Genomic DNA, 20,555 nt, shown 5'->3' with positions numbered 1-20,555 from the left:
AGTTTAATGTAGGACCCCTGTACAGGACATGTTATGCTCACTCACTGATGAGAGATCGGTCGTTCCATTCTTCCACATGCCCTCAGCTTCAGTATGAGGAGCACTCAGTGCTAGGCCACTGCAGTCTGCGGAAGTTTCACTGTTGGCCCTCCGCTGTTCGTATCCACTGTCTACATCCTACACAATAACACATACAGTTAGTGCTGAGAGATGTGCATGCAGCCTGGCTGAGACCTGCTATTTTAATTAGTGATGGGTAAGATTTCTCAAATATTTGAATAGTAATATAGTAATTTAAAAAAATCTAATAGTAAGTAAGCATTTTTTGTATGCAAAGTAGCCCACTGATAGGGCAATGTAGAGCCAGGATTTTACATTTTGGTCATAGTTTCTTATGTTTAGTCCAAAGAAGGAAGCATAGAAATTCTTCTGTGGCTGGCTAAAGGCTATTGGTGAGAAGCACCAAAGCATGCTGCCAGAGGGTCTAGCAGATAGTACGAAGCACAGCTAGAGCACAGAGGAAGCATCACAGAAAAAATCGCTGATGAACAGAAAGTTATTTTACCATATGTTTATATAACATTGTATTCAATATCATATAGTGATTATTACAGTCGGTATCAGCTAACTCTTCATAAACTCTATCTAAAAGGTGAAGTTCAATGTGAAAAGGACAGTAATGTTAGCTGAGATGAACAACATAATCTGAAATTTCAAGTTGCACGTCATCTACTAGGCGGCACGGTAGCGTGGTGGGTAGCGCTGTTGCCTCACAGCAAGGTAGGGCCTGGGTCCGATTCCCCGGCTGGGTGATCAGGGTCCTCTCTGTGTGGAGTTTGCATGTTCTCTGCGTGGGTTTCCTCCGGGTTCTCCGGTTTCTTCCCACAGTCCAAAGACATGCAGTCAGGCCAATTGGACATGCTAAATTGCCCCTGGGTATGAGTGACTGTCTGTGTCTGTCTGTCTGCCCTGCGATGGACTGGCGACCTGTCCAGGGTGTATCCTGCCTTCTGCCTGATGACTGCTGGGATAGGCTCCAGCACCCCCCTGCGACCCTGATGGAGAATCGGCTTAGAAAATGGATGGATGGATGGATGGATGGATGGATGGATGGATGTCATCTACTATGGATTAGAGGTCTGGTTCTGGGTTTAATATTGTAGAGTAACAGTGAGATGGTTGTGGCACATTTTGCAGACTGTACCTGATGCATCTGACATGTGGCAGCCTGTAGCCTTGAGTCCTAAATGTAGTTGCTTTTTTACTGAGGGGTGGGTGGCAGTATTTGAATCATTCTTTACAAATTTGAACATCAACTGGCATTGAAATGCAAATCCCTTATGAAACAACTCAATGGCATATCACAGAGATCATTACACACCCTACCTTAGAGATTCACATGTGCACACGCTACAAAATGTAAACACACACACACACACACACACACACACACACACACACACACACACACACACATATATATATATATATATATATACACACACACACACACACAAATGACACACATTCATGCTACACACTTGTACACAAAGGAACGTTATGGAAAAGAAGTAGGAATGTGCTGCCCTGGGGAAATGCACACAGTCAAATACAGCATGTTTAAGCTATGGATATCCTGACACCAATTGACTGTTACCAAGCAAGGCTAAGTCAAAGAGCTTCACACAAGCACACATACACACAAAGTGCTCCCTCAGGCAGCTGGCTGATGATGGAGACATTGACACTCTGACACACCTCACACGCATGCTCTCAGATGTAGGTTTTGTCTGACACCAGAGAGAAACAAATGCACAGGATCGTCTGTCAACGCACACAGCCGCACGCACACTCTATCCCAGTATCAAACAAAAGCTTTTTTCAGAGGTGCGTTGTTGTGACGCCACGGAGGGAAAATAGCATATTGTGCAGGTTGAAAGAAAAGAACAGGGCCTTTTTCCCTTATTGAGTATACTCGGCGATGACATGGGTGACATCAGCTCAAGGGAAGGAGACAGGTCACTCTGGGACGTAGATGACTAAGACATATGTGTCAGGGTAATAATTAAAGGCAATGTATTCAGTTTAGCATTCACTGCCTCATGTGAGTACTCAGTGCAACTTTTAACTGGATATTTACTTTTGTTGGAGAAAGACAAATAAAATGTGTCAGTGCAATTAGCAGCTTTAATCAGCAGCTGTTTCCATCTTCCTGGAGTGTGCAATAGTTTCATAAAAGCAATTGAGTAATTCATAGCAGTTCATTGCAGTTATTTCATAACTGTAAAATGAACAACTGAGAAATAAGTTCATGGGGTTCAAGCCCAAAACCAAAGTCATACTTACAGTGCTAGTGGGTGACTCAAGGGAGTCAAGAGACTCTCTGATGGGACTGCGTTGGGTGAGTGCTAGGGGCACCTTGTGGCCATAATGCCCCACGGGACTGACGCTAAGGGACTGTGACCTTTTTACTGCGGAAGAGACAGCCTGGGCAAAGCGGGATGGTGTGGTAGGTGAGTATGGCTTGGGTGCCGCAAAGCTACGCAGCTTCTCCAGACTCAGGCCAGCAGTTGGCTCCCTGGAAGGAAGACTCATCTGGCGGGGCAACAAGGGGCGTCCTTCAGCTTCTCTTGGTGAGAGCACTGGAGTAGCTAACTCTGGCTCTTCCTGTTTCAGAAGAGGTAGTGGTGAAGCAACATGCTGTACTTCTGCAGTCTCTTTTTTCTCTGTACATTGGATAGGTGGTGGAGGAGGGAAGTTCTCTTGTGTTGCGCCAGGGTAACTCTCTCTAAGTGGGCTGCCTAGGGCCTCCCTCTGGCCCCCTCTGGCAGTGCTGCTGCTACTGCTGTCACTCACACTCATGCTCCGCACTGCTGCTGAGCTTACATAACTCCCAGGTGTTCTTTTGTGCTGTGGTAAGCAGAAAGAAGCTGGTTTGGGTCTGGTCGCAGGTGGAGCTTTCTTCTCCTTAACCTCAGGGCCTCCTCTATCTGCTGTGAAAGAGAAGCCACCAGCCTCAGGCAATGCTGGAGATGAGGGAACAGAGTGGGGCAGTTCACTGCTGCCAGACTTAAGCGGCGCAGCAGGGCCATTTGTGGAATGAGGATGCGCTGTAGACTGGAATGGCATACCTAGGGGATGCCCCAAACCTTCCAAACCCTCACCACTCTGCTCCTGAGCTCCAGCCATGCTGGGGGATTCAAGTGTCAACTCCACCTCAAAGAATCGCAGCTTGTCCAAGGACCTCTGAGGCACAATGGTGTAGGTGGTCATGCCCACTTTGGGGATATAGTCACGGGTGAGCTCGTTGGAGGGTTTGGGCTTAGGCTCGGACTCTGCAATGTACTGCAAGCTGCCTGCTTTAGTGGCTAAGGGAATCTGTGTGGACAGCTGACCCTCAGAATCCAGGGTATGTGTTGATGTCTGGCTCTCAGGGGTGTGAGTGCATATGGATGTCTGTGTCTCAGGACTGTGAACCAAAGCTTGCTGAATGCCTGGCATCTGGAGCTCCTCCGTAGATGTAGCCATGTCCCGCTTTGAGCTGGGTGAGGCTGAGGGCGGAGCAGGGATCAGCCCAGTTGGTTTGGTTGAAGGCTCGTTTTCAGTAGACTTGCACCACATATCTGTTTGAATTTGCATGTGCGTATGACTCATGCTGGCTACAGTGGGGGTAGCATTCTGCACCCCTTGCCCTGAGGCTTCCACAGGACCGGGCCTAGGAGGTGCCTGAGGCTCTGCTCGCTGAGTTTGTGTGATTGCATATGTGTGTGATGAGGCAGGACCCTGGAATGTACTGTCCTGTGAGATGACTGTTGTGGAAGTACTCTCTTCCTTTGTAGTTGTGTAGTCTTCAGCAGTCAAAAAGGCTGCTTCAGTGCTGTCCTTAAAATCAGCTGAACACAGAGAGAAAATAATAAAATAAGTAAGAGACACAATCACAAAGTACATCAACGTTCATTTAGCAAGTTTCTCTCATTATGCTTTTCAAACTAAGTTAAATAATAGGACCACCATAAACAGAAACAGCAACAAAACGCACCATCATCTGCTGTCTGTGGTGGAGCATCAGTCTCTGGCTGATCTGAATTCACTTCTGAGTCTGCAGCTAGTCTGTCAGGAATGAAAACCATGTAAAGCTTTGGCAACTCAATCGGGCTAAAATAAGCACATTTTCTTCTCCGAAATAGTGTCGTACTTGCCATCTGTGGTCAAATCACATGACACTTCTTCTGAGTTTCCTCCGGGTGGCGCCACGCTCTCCATCTCTGAGTCTTGAGAGGGTGAGGCAGTGCCTGCTCTACCTGAGTCCAGGGACACGTCAGCAGACAGGTTGATGCTGCTGTCATCCTCCAGCAGCTCCTGTAAAGAGCTGGGGCTCTCAGGATTGGGGCTGATAGGACTGGCTCTTGCAGGACTGGAGCTCACAGGGGTAACAAGGGCCTCTGTGGACATAGGACTCTCCTCTTTCTCCTGGATCTCCTCAAGAGCCGATGGCAACCCTGTAGTATTGCATCAAATGTTTGAAAGAATCCTCCAAGACATTACAAAGAGTCTATGATATTTGTATACAGTACTGTGCAAACTCAGAGACCACCCTTTTCCACTTAACAACGCCATTAAATTCAGAAATGTCTTAAAGATACAGTAAAAACATGATTGCTAACAACTGCATGAGAAAAGTTAGACCACCAAAACTGTCATCTTTGATAGAAAGGAGATAATCATGCTCAATTCTTGCTTCAGATCTGAAAAAATCCACAGGTGTTTCTGTCCATCCTTCCACTGTGAGAATAATGTGGACTAAGCTTTTGTAGACTGATGAGCATTTTTAATTGGAATTGCTTGTATGATGAGAAGCATAAAATGCAACCAACTTCTAAGGCTGCATATTTTTTTAGCAAAAAAGTAAGTCTCTTGAAAATAAGCTAAAGAATAAAGGCAAAGTATGTATGTTAAGTTGCTGAGGCTGAAACAAGAATAAATTGTAGTTTTAACTGGATATTAAATAAATTAAAGGTGGTCTTCGACTTTTGGACAGTACTGTAGATGCTCAAAGTATTGCCAGAGTTAAGGTGAGCATGTTTATATACCATGACATGCTACCACCCTGAGTGCTCTAGATAACTTTGAGTATACTGTAATAAAATACATCAAGAACTTATATTACTAACATTATCTGCACAAACCAGCAAGGAACCTTTGGCAAAGACAGCCTACAATTTTGGTAACTATAGTAACTCAACTCTTTGGTCTGTACATCTGAGTGCCTCCTTTTTTAATCTTTATGTATTTTTCAAGTTTCCTTTTTTTCTATCAATTCATTTAGTGCTCTCATAGAGTGCAGGATGGGTTTCCCTCTTGAGGCTTGGCTCCTCTTAAGGGTTCTTCTTGATGTCTCAGGGAGTTGGCCTGCACTTTAGAGGTCTGTGCCCAGATCTCAGAAAAGCTACTTTGAGACAATGTCTGTTGGAAAAGACATTATACAAGTAAAATCAAATTGCTTTAAATTGGTACATAAGCTGTCTCACTTCTGAAATGGAGATAAAAGATTTAGAATAGTATTTTAATAACTGTTTGGGTTATAAAGTGTGCTCGCCAAGTTATGCTGGAGCTTTGCCTATGGAGTTTCAAACAATATCTGGGCGATTCTCTGTCTATTCAATTTTTTTGAGGAAGATCAGTGGCCAGTTTTGAACATGGGCTAATAAAGACATCCTTATTCTCATCTGCAGTGTCCAGGAGCAGCTTACATAATGGCTGAAAGGAGTGGGTTATTTGGTATTTTCAGTATTAATGTGAGAGTGTAGCAGGCAAGCCAAAGCGCTGCAGCGCACCACTCTTCAGACTGAGTGAATCGCTCTTAATTAAGACGTCTCGCTTCCCTCGCGCCCTCCGCCAGCGCTGCATTCAGCACTTCAAGGGCTGTCGCTGGGGACTCGAGAGCAGAAGGAATATTCAAAGAGAGAGCTTCTCTCTGCAGAGCACTCTATGATCTCTCTCTCGCTCACTCCCTCTATCTCTGAGTTGTGGAGTGTCATGGATATAGATACAGACATTCAGAATCCAGGCTTTACTCTCTCCTGTGTCTCCCTCTCTTTCTCCTTCCTTTTTTTCCTCTCCTCCATGCTCTCGTCTTTTCCTACCATTCGCTCCCTATATATCTTAATCCCTTTCTTTGTCTATCTTTCTTTTTCCACTCTGTCCTCCCCCTCCCTTTTTCATTGCCTTTCTCCACGCCTCCTTCTCCTCCTCTGTGAAGTCGATTATTGCTGTCGGCAGGGGAGCTAGGCAGGGCTGGAGACACAGGCAGTCAGAGACTAGTCCAAACTTTAGGAACACTTTATTACCAAGACTTCAGAACATACCGCTGACATACTGTAAGACATTTCAAACTCTAAGCTACTTACAAAAGACAAAAGGTTCATTATAAATGCAGCACACAAACACACATACAGTGGAATAAAGGGATATGTCACTGAAGATCAGAAAACCCAGTGCAGCAGGGAGAAAGTTTGCAGCTTCATTTGAAAAATATACTTAGAAGAAAGCAAACTGAATGAAGGATCCCTCCCATGTCTCAAGAGGCTGCTTTTGTGTGGTTATGAACAACGAGCAGAGTCTGTCTGTAGATTCAAATTCCTGATTAGAGTGCACTTACTCCCTAAAAGCTAGTCCCCCTCCTCGCTCCCTCACTTGCTTTTATGGAAAACTTGCTATCACATCTAAGCAAAACAATGTGTTTTTACGAGTGCTTTCAGCACTAGGTCCCTTGGTATCAAAGAGACATTTTGAAAAGTAAAACATGTCATGGTTACAATAAGAGCTCTTGTTAGGTTACCTCCCCGGATGAGGCACACTTATGTTCACTGCCGAAAATAAAGCACGGTATTAAAAGCTGAGAGAGGACAGCATGACAAAAGAGAAAAAAAGTTAAAAACCCTAATGGAACCAAACCACAATGAGTTCCTTTCCCAGTTTAATAAACAAGCATCAGTGCATTACTTTTATAAAAAAACAAAAACATGAATATAACAAAACAGTGCTATCAGATCACAGTACAAGACTACTGAGATTACACCACTGTAGCAAAAAGAAAAGGAACAATAAAAAAATACTTCAAAAAGTCCAAAAAATGTCCTAAATTAAATAAGACAGTCCTTTATTTTTCTAATAACTAAAAGAAAGACTAAAAGATAGTTTGTTTTCTTTAGTGTTCATTGTCATATATGCAATTCAACAGTCATACATCCCTAGCCTGTACTAAACAAGATTACAAAATGTTTATAAAATTATTCAAACATTGACAGAAAAAAGTTCACACACAGTAAAGAGAAAAAGAAAAAAGTGAAAGTGACAAACACTGAGAAGTACATAAGTTAAAGCAAATATGGTGAAAGAGGAGGAAGAGGCCACCACATGAATAGAAGAAGGATGAGATGATCACACAAGAGAAGAAAGAAGCAGCAGACAGAGCTGCAAAAAGCCAGGCTGCCATATGCCCCCTTCTGGTCAGTCTGAAAAGTGAAGAGGTGTAACTGCTGAAGAGCAAGAGAGGAAGTAACACAGTGCGGTAAGAACTATGATAAGCAGTGGCTTACGTACCTAGCTACATCACACAAAGTACAAGTACTAAAATAATACAGTAAAGTGAGGGTGGGCAATGTGGCAAAACTATAACATCACAATACATGAGCTGCATCATAATATGTTGTTTTTCTGAGGGTTGATAAGTTGGAACAAACAAAAAGAAACAGTGGTGGCATATTTGAAAATACCATGAAAAACTATGAGTTATAATTACTTTTACTCAATGTTTTACACATTGCTTAACTTAAGCAGGACTACTTAAGCTCTCACTGCAGTGTAACATGCAGTTAGTCAGTGTACTTTAGGTACTGAAGATGATATTGCGATGAGATGAGCACTAATTTAGCAGGATAATGAAAGATATTGTCCTACTGTAAAGTCTGTTATTGTCCAGTGACTAATAATCCTACTGAGAACAGGACTGATTAAAACCTCCACATTCTGTTACTAACCTCAAATGTTAATCGAATGCACTATGAAATGTTGTGTTTTAAAAGTATACAACTGAACTAAATCACCAAAAAAGTTGACACAAAAAAGCAAAAATAATTACTGGGCAAAACTGTGTCCCATAAGAGAGAAGCTCTGCATATTTTAAAGAGTTGCTGGTGCCAAGAATTCGAGCAGAAGTTTTACAGTTATGGTGGAAAAAGGATGACGAGATTTGCTGTTATTCACATTTTAACAAAGGATATCTGAGCCGCAATTGAATTTAGCTTTTTCCACTGACATCATCAAAGCTGGGCCAGTTATGCGACCTAATTGAAATGACCGGAATTTTAGTCAGAAAACAAATTATGTCACGGCAAAAAAACTCCAGTAAAACTATTATATGTGCTGCAGTATGAGGAGAATGTTCTGTATTTCAAAAACTGCATATTACAACCCCATTTCCCAAAAAGTAGGGACGCTGTGCAAAATGTTGTGCAAATCATTTAAACCCTATATTTAATAGAAAATAGTACTAAGACAACATATCAGATGTTGAAACAGAAAGTTTATTGTTTTTTGAAAAATATTTGCCCATTTTAAATTTGATGCCAACATGTTCCAAAAAAGTTGGGACAGGGGCAACAAAAGGCTGCCAAAGTTGCGTAATGCTAAAAAATATCTGGTAGCTGATCGGCAACAGGTCAGTAACACAATAGGGTATCAAAGATCATCTCAGAGAGGCTGAGTCTTAGAAGTATAGATGAGGAGGGGTTCACCACTCTGTGAAAAACTGCACAAGCAAATAATGGCACAATTAAAGAATAATGTAAAATAGCAAAGTACTTTTGCTTTTCATCATTTGTGGTACATAATATAATTAAAAGATTTAGAGAATATGGAGAGGTTTCTGTAAGTAAGGGACAAGGCCAAAAATGATTATTTGCTGACCGTAATCTTTAGGCCCTCAGATAACACTGCATTAAAAACAGACATGATTCTGTAGTGGAAATCACTGCAATTGTCTCAGAAACACTTTCTGTGAAAACAGTTTGTTGCTGCATCCAAAATTGCAAGTTAAAATTCTAAAACACAAAGAAAAAGCACTGCCACCTTCTCTGGGCCCAAAGCTCATTTAAATGAGCTAAGGGGAAGTGAAAAAATGTCCTATGGTTTGATGAATCAACATCTGAAATTATTTTTGGAAATCATGGACACTGTCATCTAAGCTAAAGACCACTCATCTTGTTATCAGTGCACAGTTCAAAAGTCAGTATTCATGATGGTATAGGGGTGCATTAGTGCACATGGCATGGGTGATGTACACATCTGTGAAGGCACCATTATTAACAATATATACATGTTTTGGCAACATATTCTGCCATCCAGACAATGTCTTTTTCAGGAAAAGACTTGATTATTTCAGCAAGACGATGTCAAACCACAATCTGCATGTATTATGACATTCTGTATTAAAAGAGTCTGGATGCTAATCTGACCTGCCTGCAGTCCAGACCTGTCACCACTGAAAATATTTGGTGCATTATGAAATGATGCAAATGCAATGTTGTCTTTGTAGTATTTTCCTTTAAAAATATGGTTTATATGATTTGCATCATTGCATTCTGTTTTTATTTACATACTGCACAGCATCCCAAATTGGGAAATGGGGTTGTATAAAGAAGCTGGACATGCACATGTTTTTAAAACACTAACTGCAGCCATTTTAATCACTTCTGTGTCCGACTTCTATGGAAGAATACAGAAGCTTTTTAGTACTGTATATAGATCTACACACAAGTGGAACTTTATGTGCTGTTTTGCATGCTTGCTGGCTGTGCGTGTCTGCCAGACTATGTAGATAAAAGCATTCAAATTTAATGCAAAAAGCTATTCTTAATCAGCCACCTCTCGGTCCCACAGGCATACAATGTTAAATCAACTAAATTCTAACTCTACCTCTAGTTTCAGTGTTTTGTTTCTAGGGTGTACTTTACCTGGAGACAGAAAGCAGAGGAGAGGATTTTTCAGAAGTGCATAAACTTAGAAGATAGAAAATGGAAAGGCAGAGGAAAGATTAGTGATAGTACTAGAGCAGTGATATCCCATTTCGACCACTAGGAGGCAGAATGTATACATATGTGACCTGTAAGCAGCCTGCACTGTCCACACATCCCCATCTCAATGCCTTTCTCTGTTTACAAGCTGACCAAAGTACAGTTGTTCAGATCTGTCAAGGTGAAAACCTCACAATTCTCCACATACAATTAATGGTAAAACTGAAAAAAACTGTTACACTTAACATAACAAGCCTTTTGTAAAGACCAGCTGTGCGTTCCTGTCATACTGAAAGTGTGTTTACCAGAGTGAAGCAGGGTACGGCTGCTGCTGGGTGAAGTGAGCAGATGTTGGATCAGTGTATGTGTAAGTGTTTAATGGCTGTCAGAGGCTGTAGACTGACCTGTCACAGCCTTGTCCTGCAGAGCTTCTTCAGGAGCTGCTGGGAGACTGCCGGGGGAGGTGGGGGGCGGCGGGGCCTTCCTCTTGCTCCTCTTCAAGGAGGATCCGGCTGAGGAGCTACGACTCAGAGCTCCAGTGATCTTCACAAAGCAGAATGATCACTCACACCATGTACAATGCCCATCAGAAGTTTGGAGACATCAAGCTTTTGTCTTAAGTAACAGCTTTAATGATGTATTTAACACAAATAATGTTTTTTCTTTGTCAGTTTTATTTTTTGCAAGAAAATTTTACATTTACTTCCCTGGAAATCCATTACATAAACCTTACATTATACACCACTTTGATAAACATGACACTGAGAAACCTATACTTAAGAATAACTTTATGTTGCTGTTTTATGTTAATCCTTTGCAAATACAATACAGTGCAAAGTCAGAGACCACTCGTAATTTGTTTAATTAAGTCAAAACAGCCATTAAATACAAGTTATTTATTGTTCATTTTTTCGAAAGAAGTAGGAAACATATTTACCATAAAATTACACAGAATCCTCAACAACTCAACAATGTCTTTAGTGTGTGTACCATTTTCCTTTTGAAAAGGTATTATTTATTATTTATGATTATTCTTTTGGGGAGACTTGCTTTCAGTTTTGTAAAGAAATCTGCAGAGATATTTTTCCACAATTCCAAAGTTCAGTCTTCATTGAATTTGGTTGAATTTTACGCTCCTCACAGTCCAAGTAATCCCAAACACATTCACAGATATTGATATCTGGGCTCTGGGGTGGTCAGTCCATTGTTCTGAGAGCACCAGCAGCTTCTTTCTTGCTTTCTATATCCCTTCCTCAGTAAGGGCTTCTTGACAGCTACACATCTTTTCAGAACCATAACGCTAAATTATTTTATCACAGTGAGAGGATGGACAGTTTTTTGGTTCAGAAGCAAGAGCTTAAATCTCTCCTCTCTCTCAAAGATGAAAGCTTTTAGTACTGTTTATCTGGTGACAGTTTTGGTGGTCTACCAGGCCTTGCAAAGTTGTTAGGAAGCACATGTTAGGCTTGAAAGCTCTTGTTTTTCACTTATTTTCCATTGACTTTTCGCTTCCTTATGAAAGTTGTTCATCTTATATCTAATCCATCAGAAATATTGCTTGTATATAATGGCCATTTTGACAAGAAATTAAATGAAGTGTGGCCTTTGACTTCTGGTCAGTACTACATATTTAATTGAAATGCAACAGTGAAGAATACATATTGCTTGGAAACCAAAAGAGGGCAAGATGAAGGCAAATACTTTTGACAGGCAATGTAACTATAGGACACCTGACTGCATTCAATCACAATAATATGAACTGACTTTAGTAAAGCAAAGTTTCACCATGCAGTTTTGATTGAGTGTGTGAAAGACATTAATATGTGACAGGATGAAGACCAAACAAAGCAGAGAGTAACCTTGTGCTAATAACTAAACTAATAGCTCAGTTTGAATTTTGAAGATGGGTGTTCAAAAAAAGCAAAAGCCAAAAGCAAGGATAATTTAAGAATACCTGGTTTCCATCATGCTGAGTGGACGGTTGAGCGTTGCTGTTTTGACTGAGGTCAGAGGGCATCATGTTAGGAGGCAGGGGGGCACGCCTCTTCTTCGGTGTGTCTGAAGGCATGGTGTTGGAGTCATATGTAGGCGAGTGTGTGCTGAGGGAGCTCATGCTGACGGGCCTCTGTTTCCTGTGGACCGGGGACGCTGGTGCACTTACCGTCGAAGCCTTCAAAGAGAGACAGAACAGCAAAACTTTCCTGACTTCACAGCCTTTTGGAAGAAGGAGTCAATCACAGTTCCCACACCCCTGGCTGGTAGGTGCTTTCTGGAGATTAAGCCAGTCCCAAGTCAGCAAAACTCCTGATTTGTGTACAAGGACAAGCATGACCACTGACCAATGGCACAGCTCAGTACTTGCCCATGCAAAGTTTAAAGAGCACCCAAAGCAAACATTCCACTCCATCAGCCATGAACTCTCTGCAGTGTCAAACAAATTAGCTTTGGAAATGACTTTCAGAATGTTTTTAGTCCTGTCCCTTTTCCCTCTCGACTCCTAAAATTTCAGTACCAATGACTAGACTTTCTTAAAACCATTTTAACTGATCCACTCTACTATCTTCAAGTGACCTCAAAGGTATGACACTTTCAATATAGCAGCTGATAAAAATAGTCATGTCTATGTGTTTAAAAACATTACAAAAGTGAAGAATAAAAAAAACACCTACCTGATCCTGTTTCTTCTTACTTCCTCTTTTAAACATGCCAAACAGCCCTTTATTCTCTTTTTCTTTCTGGAGTTTGTCCTTGCCTGGTTGAATTATATCTGCTGGATAAATTAAAAAATTGTAATTACTTATTTAAATAAAGAACAGATACTCAGAATAGAATCTATACTGAAACATACAGGAAACATCTTATTTAAAGATGTAAAATGTGTGGAAATTTTTATTTCAAAAGAAAGTATTACAATTAAATGTGTGACAAGTGGTACCTGACTGGGTTGGTGATGGAGGGAAGCTTGCTGGACTAATAACTGTTTGGAGAACAATGAATGTCAAGTTAATAGAATGCCAAAATAAGTTAGTGTGGATAAGTTCATTCATAGGGAGGAAAATTAGTGATGCACAATGATATCAGAATCATATCAGTATCAGCAAATCATTTCTTAAAATACAGACAGATTATCTGCATTTTATTCATTTTACAGCATTTGTAACCCTCTACAAATGAATTGTTATGTTTTTCCATAGTGCTAATCTAGACAGTCCCAGTTTCTACATTTTCTAAATGTTAATGTATCAGCACTGGCAGGTACGTACATAAAACATATTGAATATCAGCATTGACTCAAAACTCTCATATTAGTGCATCCCTTGTAAAAGTCTTATAGAATTTTCAAGTCACAAGAGTTATTAGTTGTACCTCTTGTGTCTCTTGCATAAACTTCCCTGAGCCCAAGCTCACTGAGGGAGCTGCTCAGGTCCAGCGGCTCCTCTGAGTGCACATTCTGTAGCAGCACAGTGCTCTGTGGCTGAAATTCACATTTCTCACAGATAGCAGGCAGTAGCTCCTGCAGCGGGAGTCGAGGGTTCACCCGCAAAATTGTCTTCTGGGTCTTCTTATAATTTATGACCATACGCACTGTAGCCTGAGGGAGAGACAGAGACAATCAGATATCCACGAAGACTCGCAAGGAGAAACGGGAGAAGGAGAAACAGAATCCAGGAGCATTTTCACCAAATGAGATGGCATTCACAAACATCAAAACACTCAGTAAATGCAAAAGGCTAAAATAGTACACAAGAAAAGAAATAACAAAGTGAAGTCTCTGCATGTTTACGGAAAGACTGCTGTGTATACATAGAAAATTCTGCACTTTCAGGATCAAATTAGAGACCAGAGCTTTACCTCTGGCATCTGTGGCCCAGTATTTTTTCTGTCCTCCATGCCTTTGGGCTTGAGCAGAACCTTCTCAGCCTGCATCGCTCCAATAAGGGCATTGGGCTTGAACTTGATGTGGTTCCTGTTGGTGGAGACCAACTCGATGGTGTGGCCTGATGGGTTCAGATGGTACTTTGCACACAGCATCACCAACAGGTCTATCATGGGCTTACTGCAAAACAAATACAGATAAAACCTATTTACAATGCTTGATATTTGACAGCCAATCTCCACTGCATGCAGTGTGATGAAGAGTGGTCATTTACTATAAATAAGGTAAAGAGACCCAGAGATTAAGACTGTCTAAGCACCTTGCCAGTCTCCTGAAGAGTATTAAAAAGATTATCATTAGGAATCTGTGAAAAATACTGAGGGTGCAGCGCAGTATATTCATTTACAGGAATAACATAATGCCAGTGGAAAATCCAAATGCAATTAAGTTTCTGGGTTCTAACCAAAGTACCATACCACATATTCAGAAGGTAAACTATCCTTATAAAAACGTAGTTATTGTTGCCTTATAAACCGTCATTAAACATATTTTGTTCCGTTGTGTACAGTGATTTTTGGAAAAGGTCAACAGGTTGCGAATGCCAAGGTTTTCTGTTAGACTGACACTTTGGTGCCTTCATTATTTTATTTACACAGCAGCATTTCAATTTCTTGCTGCCATTAATTTTGATTTCTTTTTTCCCTTCAGTCAAAGTGTAAAAGAACATGTACACTGCAGAATGCTTCTGCCATAAGGCATATTGAGTGTGGAAAATCCTTTAGCGACACAGAATGAGCTACACAATGCTTTCCAACTGCTTCTGGAATGTCAGGATCGGAGAGGCCTGTGGAAATACACTGGCTACAGTTTAATCCTGCTTAGTTAAAGGCTATAACTCTCCCAGCATATCCAGAAGCAGAAAAGGGTGGGAGCAACTCATTACTTAATTCTTTTATATTAAACCTTGCTTTACTTCTGTCATAAAAGGATGCAGAGCTGCTGGTTTATTTGTTTTTTTGAAGCCATTTAAAGTATTTTGCTTTTCACCCAATTAAATCCTCTACAATGGCCAGTCTTTCAAGTGCCCAGTCTGTGCCTATGCTACATAACAGCACCAATGGTTGGCAAGAATGAAGGCAGCACAGTAATTTTGGCAGTTCACCACTCAGGACCCTATGAATGGCAGCTCTAAAGACTTTATCTGGATTACCAAGGAGAAGAAATATTGAATGTTGACGACTGAATAGTGACTTTGCTATATAATCATGATATGAAGACACCTACAGGGCAGACAAAAGACTGAACTGAGTGAACTGAACCCTGGATGTATAAAAATCCTTTTTCATTTTCCATCCTAACCTCACTGCAGCAGTCTGCAGCACCACCCATCTGACTCAGTGAGACGGCAATTTCAACTGCTTTAAAACTGACGTAATGCCCTCGTGAGCTTAATGATCTCACTTGCACCATGTCCTCCACACTTATGTTCTCAAAATCAAAAGTTCAGCATAGGTCACATCTCTTCACTTGGGATTTGCATGCTGTTTAAAAACAACGGGGCTGACGTAGGGTCTCTTTAGCCACAAATGGACAACAGGTTATAGGTGTTAATTTACTGTGAGAGCTCTTCAAATGAGATAAGAACTACCTCAACATTCCAATCAAAAGGCACTGAAACTGCCAAGCTAGATTATGGTAGAGCAGAAGGTTTCTCAAAACGATTATGCAACCGCTAAATTGCGCAATGTTGTACATTTATCATGATGTGTTACTTCATATCTAGTCGTAGGGAGTCTGTGAGGCTGTTTGGAAATTCTTGATTACTGATTTTAAGCATTTGTGTTTCATCACCCTGTGTTTGGAACAGAGGTGCAGTTGCTAAGCAGCATTATTATAGTCTTTCTGTAGGCATGCATGCAGTTATTTTTTTAAAACAGCAGTATCTATAGACATGCACACTTAACTTATAGCATGCAATATCATCAGAGCAAGCACCAGTGCAATACCTTCATACAGCATCTGAGCAGCACTTGTCTAATCACCTGCAAAATAGCACCTGTGCTCAGAAACAACCTCTGTAGGGCTACAAGATTAATCATTTTTATGTCCAAATTATTATGTCCAAACAATTTAAAAAAGTTTAATTTTCAAATTGCAATTTTAACTATAGCCTACATTATCAGCAATGTTGACTTAACAAACTTAAAATTGGGACATTTAACCTAAAAACACAGAGCTTGTGAAGTGCCTCCAGATAAGTTAGACCAGTTAGTCAGCCAAAGTACATGTGCTGGATACATAACAACACAACCACAACTGACTGGCAGCCTAGTGTATTACATTTAGTGTTCAAGGCCCAAGCCAGAAAAGTGCACATGCTAGTTTTCTTGGCCAAAAAAATGCTTGGACCTTAATTGATAGAAAATGATTGTACTTAAAGTTGCAGTTGCAACACTGATCAGAAATAGATACTTTCCCCAAGTCTTTCAGACCTAGGTCTTAACTTTAGAAAGCTTTGCACCATTAGTATAGTACTAGGAATTGCCAAACAAGTGCAAAAGTAAATGAGAAAGACAGAGCTGCTGATGTATTTGTTACAAGCAGAACTAATTACTGTAATGCTATTTTTTACCAGGCTTCCCAAGAAAACAATCCATTCTTGCATAAAATGCAGCAGCATAGATCCTACCGAAAACAAATAAGAGAGCTCATATCACCACTGTTTTGAAATAACTGCACTGGCTGATTTTAAAGATCTGCTACTAGTTTTTAAAGATCTGACCTACAACCCTCTTACCTCACAGAATGTCTGTCTGTTTACGTTCCAAAGCGTGATTTTAGATCTGAAGACCCAAAACGTGATTTTACCTCTGCAGATACAAATACTTTTTGTAAAATACAGAAAATATGGAGAGGTCTTTTTCGGTTATTATGCTTCTAAACTGTGGAACTTAATTCCACCTTTTATTAGACATTTCAGATTAGTGCATGCTTTCAAGAACTACAGCATCACCCTGCCACAAAGCTATGCAGGTTAATCGCCTGAACATCTCATCCGAATTGTTTGTGGACTGTGCCTGTCTTGCAGCACTATTAGAAGATCTCTAGAACATCTCAGCTGCCTCAGGGCACTTCTTAAGAACCTCACCTGCCATGTACAGCTGTAGTTTTCTCCACTCCCTCAGGCAGCACCACTGTCAGCAGCAGCTCCTGCTCCAACAGATTCTCCTTCTGCTCCATAGCAGTGTGGGGGAATGTGGGATCACTTGGTGACACACACGTACCATGCAACACTGGTGGAGGAGGGGGAGCCTTGCTTTTAGATGACCTCCTGTAAAGGACAGAGAGATAGATGTTACTTTAGAAAGAGGCAACATTGTGCCTGATTCTTGAAAAACTCACTTACTCCTTGAGCAATTCTCATTGCTAGCAGCAGCGACTGTGTTTATTCTATTACGTTTGATGTTTTGGTTCAACAGGCTCCATTTCCAGCAAATGATAGTGATTAAATGGTCACCTGGACTACAGCACTGAACTGTCATTTGCAGGAAGCAAAGAGTATAATTCAGACATAATGTAGTCATTGTGAAATTGCTTCATTCATTAAAGAGCTATTCAAATTAAGAATAGTATTCTGAATTCTGATACCCTCAGTTCACTTAAAAACATACTGCATTGACTTTGTACACTAACTAAATGCTGTGAGGTTCTTTGCTTTGGTAACTATCCTTTTTGTACCTACATTAGTTTCAAGTATATAACTGGCACATAGCTGCAAGAGTAACCCTATACTTATGAACAGACAAAATCTTTAACCCACCATCCAAACTGGGAATGCGGCCAGCTGCACTCCCACCCATATACAGCACAAGGCACAGCTCAGATTTGATTAAAGCCAAGAAGTGGTAATGCTTTGTGGTGTTTGTCTATTGCGCAGTACAATCAACTAGTTTGGGCTGGGATGCTTTCCTCATTTAAAGGGTACATTGAGCATAAATGTAAAAACTGTCTTTTAGGCCCTGCTCACATTTGATATCAAAGAGTAACTATACCCCAGATGGGGCTGGGCTGGGCTGCTGTGTTCTTCTAATTCTGGACTCCTCACAGTTCCCTTAATTAGACTTTCTACCAAGAGTGGCAGATCTTTCAGTGCTGCAGCCCCTCTGGAATTCTGTACCTTCCACTCTTCGTAATTTCTCTTCTTTGTCCTTCTTCATATCTCTGCTTAAAAATGTCCTTTTTTCTTTTCTTTAGTCTTCTAGATTTTATTTTTGACACTATGTAAAGCGTCCTTGGGTTTGTGAAATGCGCTATATAAGTTTTATTATTATAAAAGAAAAGAAAAAAACAAAAACAAGATAGCTAGCTTCTAATTATCTATTCAGCATTTCCTTATATGATATAACCCAAGTCCTGATTTCTTAGATTCACTGCATTCCGAATGAATAAAGTGGTTTTCTTTGAACACTGTCTAAGTAGCATTCATTTTGACATCAAGCTGGGAAAACCATACTTCTATTAGGCCATTAGGGAACCATTTCCTTCTACACAGGTGCACCTTTGGGCACTGTACAAATCTCTCACTTGTTGAGGACATTTGCAGTGGGGTGGTGGCCACAGTATGTAAAATTGAATGCAGAAAAAAGCTAACTCAACCTTTGTAGCCTGAGCTAGTTAGCTTACACTAGCCCTTCTCTAGCATTGCCAGCATCACAACCTAGCTATTAGCATGCTGCCTGTTTGATTCCGAGCACAGAAGTATAACAGGGAAACTGTATCGTACCAAATAGATTGTTCACAGATGTGACCAGGTTGGGATTGTACACCACCTCACCTGTCATTCATGGCTGGCTGCAGTGGCCCTAAACCTTAAAAGCATTCTGCGAGCTGTTCATGGCACTTATCAGAAGCTCTATGGAGATTAACAAGAATTCTCACTTAATTGGTCTGTTGGGTCACCTAATCATATGTTGTCAATATAAGGCTATTTAAGTCTGAAAGTTAAAAACTTCAATATCTACAAATACAGTAACTAAGAATTGTCAGTAATAACTAACTAGAACACTCCCTTGCTCTAGATTTGTATAGTTTCATATTTATGAGTGCAGCACAAGCAGAACCATCTTTCTACATGTCTCTGGGCATGAGTAGGGCATCATCAGGGGGCAGTAATGTTTGTTGACTGATTTGCATACTGTCATCCACACCTATAGCAGACTTGAACCAGAGGCGGAACTGACCACGATAAAAAAAAAAAATTACAATTTGGAAAGATATGTTCGCATTTCAAATCAAGTCTTGATCTTATCAGCAGTGGACAGCAAGCTACTTACACCTGGCATTTCCATGTGTATCAAATGCATCTGAAGTGGCCAAATGTGACTGGATTTTGTGACGGGAGGAAGGGCCCCATGCACATTTACTATGCCAGTCTCTCACTGCATTTCTTGTCAGACAAAAAATGTAAAGGATCATGAAAACATAAGGACTATTACAAACATTTAGATTGCATGGGTTGCTAAAGCAGCTTATAAACAAATGGGAGGCAAAAAAATAAGATATTTCTGCATCCATTGCTGCTGTGACGACGCAGCTGATTAATGCAGTCTTTCACATGTGTCAGTGACACAATGAGATGCTATAGCATTCACCTTTCAAATATTGTGTTGTCACATATGCATCCCTGATCTCCTCTGAAGATGGTTTTAGTGATCGGATCACACTGTTTCCGACACGCATTGGACCTTGTTCAGACCTGTAATTTGCTCTGTCCACTTATGAGCAGATTACTCTGGACACATGTTAAAGCAAATGCGCAAACGGGACCCTAGAGTCAGGAAAATGCCCTGGAGGATCTTTCCTGTGACACAACAAGCAGCAATGGCCAGGACTGCAATACTGGAATGTGCATGTATTACATATAATTTTCTTCGTACACATGCATACAATAATACCAAACATCGTCCAGAAAATCTAGTGTCATATTTCAGAAAATTTATGGTAATTGAATCTGAACCATTTCCATTATCATGGAAAACACCCTAATCAGGCCAAACTGCGTGAAATGGACTGAAAGCGATCCTTTAGTCCATACTCAAAGCAAGCAGCTATTAAATGAGGGAACTTGGATCCACTTTACACAGAAGTCACAAGACACTCGAATGAAGTGATTTATTCAGTGAGACGGGGGGGTGGGACCCCAGATGAAAGCACAGAGGACGAGACCCATGCTGATCTCTTTAAGCTCAAGTAAAGGAGGAAAAGGGCCATCTTCTTGATATTCTGCTGGACATGACTGCATAATTTGCCATGATTTGGCAACTGGGGCCTCATGAGGACCTCACTTTATTGCACCACACTGTATGTGTGCTGCTGCGCTATTTAGGTGAGGGGTTGTGAACATTTGAGACTATATTAGGCTGTGAGGACCAGAGCGTTTGGTCCAAATGTCTGAATAATCCAAACATGACAATCCTGCCAGAAAGAGGGACAAAAAAGAACCAATATCAAGGCAATTTTGGTCTAGAGTTGCAACTAAAGAAATCCCACAAAGCCATCTGCTGTTGTACTAATACCCCAATGTACACTAAACCACTGCCTTTTGT

At 40.9% G+C, this 20,555-nt stretch overlaps 1 protein-coding gene across 3 annotated transcripts in view; it reads right to left on the bottom strand.

The window, feature by feature from the left end:
• The window catches only part of cobll1b (cordon-bleu WH2 repeat protein-like 1b), a 46,954-nt gene that overhangs the window by 1,966 nt on the left and 24,433 nt on the right, over nt 1-20,555 (bottom strand). For 2 of the 3 annotated variants that reach the window (XM_017692231.2, XM_017692234.2), the window contains 11 exons: nt 17,099-17,281; nt 13,926-14,130; nt 13,440-13,665; nt 13,009-13,050; nt 12,743-12,843; nt 12,028-12,243; nt 10,478-10,616; nt 4,196-4,499; nt 4,040-4,110; nt 2,347-3,893; nt 46-177 (listed from right to left, as the gene is read on the bottom strand). In XM_017692231.2, the coding sequence (XP_017547720.1) occupies nt 46-177; nt 2,347-3,893; nt 4,040-4,110; nt 4,196-4,499; nt 10,478-10,616; nt 12,028-12,243; nt 12,743-12,843; nt 13,009-13,050; nt 13,440-13,665; nt 13,926-14,130; nt 17,099-17,281 (3,166 nt within the window). The remainder of the gene's footprint in view (nt 1-45; nt 178-2,346; nt 3,894-4,039; nt 4,111-4,195; nt 4,500-10,477; nt 10,617-12,027; nt 12,244-12,742; nt 12,844-13,008; nt 13,051-13,439; nt 13,666-13,925; nt 14,131-17,098; nt 17,282-20,555) is intronic. The other variant, XM_017692232.2, reaches the window with a different exon arrangement.

Source organism: Pygocentrus nattereri, chromosome 6 (assembly GCF_015220715.1).
Source record: "Pygocentrus nattereri isolate fPygNat1 chromosome 6, fPygNat1.pri, whole genome shotgun sequence".
NCBI lineage: Eukaryota > Metazoa > Chordata > Actinopteri > Characiformes > Serrasalmidae > Pygocentrus > Pygocentrus nattereri.
This window is presented reverse-complemented; position numbering and strand designations above follow the sequence as displayed.